The following is a 9,038-nucleotide window of genomic DNA, read 5'->3' as shown; positions in this document are numbered from 1 at the left end:
ACCACCTCGTCTCCTGACGTCAGGGGGTGGATGATGTATCGTTCGTCGCTCTCCCTTATCTATCTGTCCTCTTGCCCCGAGGCACGCCGCGGCGCCTCCGTCTGCGGTTTTCGCCTCGTACGCCTACGCCGCCTCCTTTATGTGTTTACGAATCTACCCTGACTCGGAACCGACGCCACGGCTCTCCCGGGGAGCTACTTAGCCGCGAAATCTCCGGCACGCTTGGACGTCGGCCGAGATACCATCCACCGGAACCGTCCACGGTCCTCTTGGAACGTCGGTTTCAGAATTATCTCGGGACACATCGACGACAACCGGTTCGCGGGTCGCTGGACACGGACAACGCGAAGAAATCTCGTTGTGGACGTTTCGACAATCGGATGGTACTCTGAGAAAACTCTACCAGTACTAGGTAGTTGGAACCACCCTCTACGAGCTTCAGATTCCTGGGCATTCGATGGAGATCCGATACCGCGAGGAATTCGAATTAACTCCCCCGGGTTCTTACGTTTCCTATCGAGTCCGAGGAAAGTTTTATGCGCCCCCTAACCCCGTCCCGGAACCTGGAATCAACAGGATGCACTGGTGGATACGTACATACGTCAGACGTCAAGCCAACGGGTTCTCCTCTGAAAAACAGAACCGGCGAACGAAGGAACGCACGGAGGCGAAAAAAGATCCGATTGCTGGCCCCTTTCGCGGAAAATGTCGCGACGCACGCGTCCACGGTATCCGCGAAGGGGTTGAGGACACGGTAGACGAAGAGAGAGAGATCGTAGAGGGACATCGAGAGACCGAGGAACGGTGGAATAGGAAGAAACAGTGGCTAGACGAGGGTAGAAAGGGGCAGGAAGGACAAAATGGACGGCAGCCAATCGGACGGTGGGACAAAATGGCCGACGTTGAATTTAATCAATACTTCCTCCGTCCTTCGTGAGAGGGTGGAGGACAGGGCGAGACCCAGAAAGTACCAGGGACGGAACTACTCGTTGTCGGGCGTACGTAATCGCGTTCTTGAGGTCGATACACCTTCTCCTCGTGTATTCCTCGGACACCCGTTACAGACGGTATCGGGCACGAGTCGTTCGTTAACAACGTTACGTTTCCACGGGGGCACAGAGTCGGTCTATAGTGCGCGTAATGGCGCAATACTCGATTCGAACGGGGGGCATCCATCGGCGACGAATGTCAAGGTTCAATTTTCTGCGTATTTCCGAAAATTCTGATCGGAATTTTCACGTAATAATCTTCGTTTATCTTCTTTGATGCGTAATGAAGGAACAGGAATTTCAAAATTGTAGGAATTCGACGAAACGAGGGGTTCGTAAGAAGTCTTAAATTCTCATATTTGAAGCTTCAAACATAGTTAGAGTTGTATTTATTTTGCTAATGTTCGTAGAAACTGCTTAAAATGGCCTCCTTCGGCCCGAATATATTTTGAATGTTCCCGTTACCTTCTTGATGGCAATGTTTTCAAATAACAAATAAAACTTGATTTGAATCAGGGAAATGAGCAGACCAGACAATGGATATTAATAGGACTTATCTGTCCGTTGAAAAGCGATCAAGACCCGTCGACGGTCCATCTTGAAATGGGACGACGCTCCGATATGCATAAATCACTTCCAACCTATATAATAATACCTAATGGAGCTTCCCCCAATAATTCGTGCAATTGGTTTCTCGAGATATTGACACGAAATTGACGCGTTAATCTTCCATCGACTAGAACAAGGGACATTTAATAGAATCGATTATATGATTTTTACATCCACGATACAAAGGCGAACGAAATCTTTTAAAAATATATATCAGAACAAGAAGCAGTGAAATTGTTTGCGAAAGGAGGTTAATTCTTCGCGAAAGGTAGACAAAGATTTGATACAGATAGTAACTAATGGAATCGATCTTCGAGTCGACGAGACCAGGGAAATTCGTACCCCGGCGTTGTTCAGCGGGGAAACTTTAAATTGAAACGGTGTAGCCGATGGAGGCCGCGGAAAGAATTCTCCGTCGCCCCGGGATAAATTTCTTAGCGGCACCGTCGCCTCGCGATGTAAATTACCCACGTCCAAGTTCTTTCTTCGAAGCTTCCTCGAAGCGAAACGAGCACTCGTTCCTTCAGTCTGCCGCGCCAGGAAAAAGATTGCCACTCCGATCGAACGGACAAAGTACGTGCCGGTTTATCGATAAGACAACGCAACTGCCGTCGTACCTCGATTTATCGATCGCTTATTTGCTCGGGGAAAATCCTGATACGAACAAATCCCATTTTGATCTCTTTTTACTGCTAAGGGAAATCAAAAGGCTTTTGCGAACGATTTTCCTAGAAAACAGTTTCGTTGATTACCTCTGAATAGCTTTTGAAATAATTACAGGCTATTCGAAGAAATGCATAAAACACCTGGTTATCGTGTCTTTAAGTTTTACAGATGATCGATCATGTTCCGGGGGTAATTCTTCTTTGTTTCAGAAACTCTACTAATTACATTTTTATCTCACGTTAGATTTATGTATTGCTTTAAACAAAGAAACAGAATCTCGTCATTGGCCACCAAAACTCTACGTTGTCCCTTTCTACTTCGTTTAGAATATGAATCTGTTATATGGTCTCCCTTCTTCAGTGAGTATAAGCAATAATTAGAAAGAACTCAACATAAATTTTTGCGATTTTTAGTAGATAAAGTTTCCATTCGATATGCATTCCCTGGAATTTAGAAGAAAAATCCGTAATTTCTGCTTCATGGATAAAGTCATTAAGGGTTCAAGAGATAATCCTCAGGTTACGAATTTCAAGCTTAGCGAATTTCAACGTTCCTGCCAGATATTCAAGGTACTACCCTCTTTTTAAACCTACCCGTTATGCGTCAAGCTTTGATTCTACTGGTTCAGCAGAATTTGTAATCTAGTCAACTCACTTGGCAATTTAAACTTTTTTAATTTATCCCCGCAGTTTTAATGACGGGATAATCAGATCGCTGGAGGTTACGAATCGTTAGTTATAAGCACTGCAGTAACTTCGTAGCCTTTTCTATGTATTATATAATAATTGTGCTCCATCTTCAATTTGTTCGCTGCTTCCTAAAGGGTGTGTACTTCGTAATTGTTTCCTACGAATACCGCGAATCTCGATCGACGCAAATTGCACAGTAATTTGCTTACGACGAACGGAGCAAATAGTTGGCGTACTCGAATTCGCGACTGAAACTCGACAACGATTGATACTCCGGCGTACGCATCCTCGACATTGCCATGTGCCGTCCATACACGCGCGAAATGGTTACGCGTGATCGCGAATATTCATGGAGGCGGACAACGAGCTCGTTTATCTCGTGAAACGAATTTCGCGTAACCTAGATTGAAAACCTTGCGAATTTCACGAGCGCGCGTTTCCCTCGCGTTGGGTATATTTTTCCTCGAGGCGAGCCCCAGCCTTCGGATTTTCGAAAATAAATATGTATGCAGCGAGTCGCGCAAAAATTTTCCCCGAAAAAAAAGCAGGGAAAAAGTACACACACACGCGAAGCAACGCTAAAAAATTGCAAACGCTCGTTTCCTAGTTTTCTAGAAATAATGTACAAGATTTCGTAAAAATTATTTTTAAACATAGTTCAACTTGTTTCTGAATTATATGTTCCGATGCTGACAGATAGTTCGCGTTGGTTGTTGAATATTATTTATACAAATACCATTTCACTTTGAATGGAACATTTTAACGCGTTCAACTTTCTTAATACTAGCATTTACACTGGTAAATAATTACACTAAAATTTATTTTTGAAACAGGAAGAATGTTTTTATGAAAAAAGTATGCAACGATGGTGGTTGGAGTATTTATTTTTACTGATTTAACGCTGAAAAAGGAACAAAAATTGTTTAATCTGAAATGGTGGTATTATCGTGTGCATCTAGCGGTTTTACGCTTTTATGTGATCTTTGTTTGTCGTTAATTATCAGCGTCGCGATAAGGTTCCACGGCCAAACAAACAATTCTAAAGTAAACGTCGAAATCTACGATTGGTCTATGATTTGGTAATTCTTGAAAACGCAGCTGTAATTAAAATACGATATTCTAAAATAAAACTATTTAAAACAAATTCCTCTTACTTAAAAGTAAATTACAAAATGGTCGACACCAAAAGACAAATAAAATGCGTGTAATCGCGCTGTTTCTCGAATTGTCGGAGGACCTGTCGCGAAGAAACCGATCGTCAGTAGAAAAGTGCGAGAACGTTATCGTTTATTACGCTCGTTCGATACGCTGTACGTAATCAGACTGTACCAGTTGATAGGGCCAATGATAGTTAATGCGAATACATGCTGTCGGTAATCAAACATTCAAGCCAACGGCGTGCGTCGTAAAGCCACAAATCTCTCTCTTCATTTTGCGCGATCAGCTCGCTGTGCTCGGACCAGAGACGCTCCATATCGCGAATATCAGATTAGGATAAAAAAGGTAAGTGTCAACGTCCCATCAACGTGTTTTTTATTTCGACTTTTCTGTAAAACCACCAGGAAGGAGAATAGTTTCGATTCAGGGACACGATATTTATGACAATCCTTTATCGATAATTGATTTCAATTTCCGCCAAGGAACGAACGTCGATCGGTCGATTGTTCTTTTTGCAAGCAATCGTTGCGTCGTTTCAACGATTCTGTACGTAATTTATGTACATATAGCTGACGGTTTAATTGAAACGCCAGGCAAAAGCGGATCAGGCTATAAAACACCGTGCCAGGTAATCGTGTAATCGTCTCCGGATCGTGTACTATTTTTAAACATTGCGCGAAGAAATTTGCGCGAATCGAGGATCGATTCGTTGCTCGCGATCGCCCGCGAAAGAACGTAAATCTTCGATGCGGGGGAAAAAACGTTGGACGACGGGAATAAAGCAAAGCGATCGTACCGGTGGAACAACCAGCCGTGACAATTAGTAGAAATTTATCGTAAAGGTTGCCCGGTCTGCACGCCTCGTTCCACAAGCAAACTCGTAGCAGAGGGACTAGTTATCGACACACGGCACCCAAAACCGATAACGGATACCAAGATCCTGGTATTACTCTCTCTATCCGCGTGCCAACCGAGGTTCTGGGATACAGTGCGTTCCATAACGAATAGACCATAATTAATGCTTACACTATTTGTTTCGTTCAGTGTCTGACATTTGGCTACGATTTTAATCGCAAAAAATCGGAAAGAAATCTATTTCTTACCCTTGAGTTTGTTTAAATTTGTAAAAAATGAAAAATGGATTAACTTCTTGATGTACAATGACGAGTCCGACTCGTGACAAGTTCAACAATTGTGAGGCTACTCATTTGTCATCAAGTCTTATTAAAATCAACGCATTTTTACATTCACGAGGTATTCGGAAAACAAATTCTTTTTTAACGCGTTCACTGGCATATCAAAACCGTACAATATTCTGCAAAAGTAAAATTTTGATTTTAGACTATTCTAAGCTACATAAAATTTGTCTCACTACTTCGATCGAGTTTTCCAAACAGAATTCGCAATAATGACTCAAAAAACGTTTAATCATCGAAAGACTTAAAAATATGCAATTCAGGGTGAAATACCCCTTTAACATGTTCACTGCCAGATCAAAACCGTATAATATTCTGCAAAAGTAAAATTTTGATTTTTAGTCCATTCTAAGCTACATAAAATTTGTCTCACTGCTTATTTTTGTAATCTTGTTAAAATTCAGAAATTCTATCCAAATTTATTTCCTTCAACGTCTTAACTTGAGAATTAATTTTTTCTAGTATCGTATTGGTAAATCCTGCCACTCATGTATGGGTAACGTGGCAGTCAAAGTGTTGATCGAACAAATTTAAACAAAATTAAATATTATACGTTTGAAACATTATTTGGAATTAAATCGTGCGTGAAGGGGTTAACAGCGTGGCGTTAACGCGACAAAATCATTAGTTAACCCCTTGAAGTAGTGAATTTAATGTTAGTTTTCAAAGGTATACTATTTAATTTTATTTAAATTTGTTTGTACAATGGTCATGACCAGACTGCGGATCTTTATGCAAATTCACATTTTTATTAATAGAATTAATGAAACGGAAGCTCCGCAGAGGACTGTCTCAACCCCTAAATATAATAATTCGTATCTTACTTTAAGTATTTCTTACATTTTTGCATATTAAATGCACTCTGTAGTTTTTTGAGGATTAGAATTTCCCATAAATGTATAAACATCCGCAGTCTAGTCATGACAAAGATTTGCTTTACGAATGTCTCGTGAAAAATAAAAAAATAAAAAAAAACGAGTAGCCTCATGATTGTGAAACTTGACTTCAAGAATTCTAACGAGTCAGACACGTTAATGTTTCTCTATAAAAAACAAATTTGCTTAGTCCTCTCGTATCATATACGAATAACACTGAGATTTTGAAACGTCCATTTTGGGAGCCTTCTTTGATCAGAGCTACTGGGTTCAGCCACTACTAATCTCAAATGGTAAAACTGTTTTGATTTTCCAAACTCCAATTTTCAATTTCCCTGTGAAATCATTGCTCGAAGAGGGAAGCGTTACTTCTCTCGTTTTTCGTTTATTTTTTCTCGAGGAATCGTCCACCGGTTCGCTCGTTGTGGTACACTCTGTATTTCGGGGAACAGAGGGAGGAAAAGAGACACTCAAAACTCCAATTTTCAATTTCCCTGTGAAACCATTGCTCGAAGAGGGAAGCGTTACTTCTCTCGTTTTTCGTTTATTTTTTGTGGAGGAATCGTCCACCGGTTCGCTCGTTGTGGTACACCCTGTATTGAGGGAGGAAAAGAGAGACCGTTCGAACCCGAGGAATTCCCCGATTGCCATAACCGATCCCTCCGGATAGTTCCTCCGCGGACTATCGGAACGCGGTGTTCCTCGTTCGCCTATGGTATTGATTAGCCATCAGTTTCAGATGACGCCTATGCCCCGATGGGTGTTGCTGGCGTTGCTGTTGGCAGGCGCCGAGGCGCGTCCGCACGAGGACGCATGCGCCCGTCTGTGCCTAGCACGGGATAGGAGCCTGGAGGTTACGGGAGTTTGCGACCACCGGCAGAGACTCGTCCTTCAGTCCACCGGAGGCCGGTACCCGACCCAGCGCCTCCTCGGGCTCTGCCTGACCCCGTGCAACGGTCCAGGAAACGATCCCCTGCGCTTCGACGACTCTCAGACCTGTCGCGTATTCAGGGAGTCGATGATCCGTCGACGCGGTTGTTCCTGCCACGGGACCTGGACCCTCGAAACGGAGGACGCACGGTTGGACGTATCGTTCCAGGATTCCTACAGTCGCGATTCGGTGGACGAACGATCGAGCATGTCGAAGGCTGCAGCTCTCATCGAAGTCGAGAAGGATCATAGAAGCAGACATAAGATGCAGTCGTCTGGGTTAATCGAGGACGTTCGGTTGAACAACGAAGACTGGGAGAGCTCCGTGGACGTTGGAGTCTCGAACCTGGATGCTCCCGCCAAAGTCGACTCAACGGAGGACCCCGTCGACTGGGACCTGTGGTGCATGGCTCAGTGTGACAACGGCCACGGCGGTACCGCCTGCAACTGTGACCTTATACCTTGAGCAGGACGAAGAAGAGCCGGGCGATGGGGGACAGGCACGAATCGACATATCTCGTAGGTTAGCCCTCCGGTTAGCGCGTAAGGTTAGTTTTACTGGGTAAACGTTCCGTTTCTCCTCTACCTTTTCATCCCCCGTCGCATGTTCCTCGCGAATGTCTCGTCGATGGCACGCGATCGAGAAAATACACGTTGGTAGTTTAATCGCTTTTAGGCTTAAGAGTTCTCTACGCAAGGTCCGGTTCACGCGCTCCGACGCACGGGCCGGGTAAAAGGCTCGCGACGAATTATCGTAGAGGTGGACGCGTTTCTCGCGTTTATTCCGATTGAGGCGTGTGAACGGGACACCGACGTGCAATGTGTGTATTATGCAATAAACGATATTTCTACGTGGACGCGATGCGACGTTGAACGTGCATCGACGCGGTCTGCGTACGCCTAGTTCTTTATGGTCGATTGTATCATAGGAGCCACGATCAGCGCGTACTTAACGAACGTTAGCGTTTAAGTTAGCTGTCCGAGGGACGCGAACGAAATCCATGTCTTCCATTTCCGTAGACTGCTGCTCAGCGTGCGATCGAGGATCTTGTACGTGTTGCCTGAGACGCGAATTAGGGCCCGAGCACGCGAGTATCGATAGTTATCGCGTGTTAGTCGGTGACAGCGTCGATCGCCGCGTGGACGATCGACGATCGGTGTAGAAACGATGCTGCTGTTCGTTTATTTATAGCGTGCCGTTAAAAAATGTTGTGACGCGACAATAAGACGTAGATTTTAGTATGCCTTGCGCGATGCAACCTCGTCCTTCGCGCACTTTCGACCCTCCATTCGTCTATTAAACGTTTTCCCAATATCAACGATGACACACCGAGAACGGAAGAATCGAGCAGTTTTTACTTTTCCCGTGAACATTTGTCTGCCCATCGAAACTACATGAACTCGTCGAAAGTGTGCGAATGACCACGACTTCAGCGGATCATTATCTGGGCTATAGATGTAAGTGAACTTGCTTTGTAAATATTTACACGAATAAGGTCTACGATTGGAGATCCTATATCAATTAGCGATCATATCGAGGAATCGAAACGGGGTACCAATTTACAAGCGTAGGAATTAATCTCTGGGCTATATTCGCTGTTAACATTACTCTATCGTACATCTTATACACACGTAATCGTAAGGGATGTGTGGTTGCTGCCGGTAAGCAGTCATACGAATAACGAAACTATCGATTGTATTGAAAATATTGTACTCGGAAATCTATGGGTGGAAAATGTATAAGCTCTTCCCGTGCCCTCAACTTATATCCGTGAACTGTCTTTATTAATACTGTGAACCTTACAGATATATATTTGTATTATTTACGTTTACGATTGTAAATTATGTATATATACGATATAAGCAACCGATATTCGCATTATGTTTTTGTCATACGATAAATAAAGGACATTTACCGTAAACAAC

General features: G+C 43.6%; 1 protein-coding gene across 1 annotated transcript; it reads left to right on the top strand.

Moving 5' to 3' along the window:
• The first annotated feature begins 4,400 nt into the window (after positions 1–4,400).
• Positions 4,401–9,013, top strand: LOC122404529. The gene is made up of 2 exons (XM_043408564.1): positions 4,401–4,456; positions 6,922–9,013. Exon 2 carries the CDS (start codon positions 6,922–6,924, stop codon positions 7,576–7,578), a length of 657 nt encoding a protein of 218 aa, XP_043264499.1. The 5' UTR covers positions 4,401–4,456; the 3' UTR covers positions 7,579–9,013.
• The last annotated feature ends 25 nt before the right edge of the window (positions 9,014–9,038 follow it).

This window comes from Colletes gigas, unplaced genomic scaffold (genome assembly GCF_013123115.1).
Source record: "Colletes gigas isolate AHSC1104 unplaced genomic scaffold, ASM1312311v1 Colletes_gigas_Sc00003, whole genome shotgun sequence".
In the NCBI taxonomy this organism is placed as follows: Eukaryota; Metazoa; Arthropoda; class Insecta; order Hymenoptera; family Colletidae; genus Colletes; species Colletes gigas.
This window is presented reverse-complemented; position numbering and strand designations above follow the sequence as displayed.

Excerpts from the sequence above, each read along its gene's own strand:
- LOC122404529 (XM_043408564.1), top strand. The coding sequence starts at position 6,922 with ATGACGCCTATGCCCCGATGGGTGTTGCTGGCGTTGCTGTTGGCAGGC.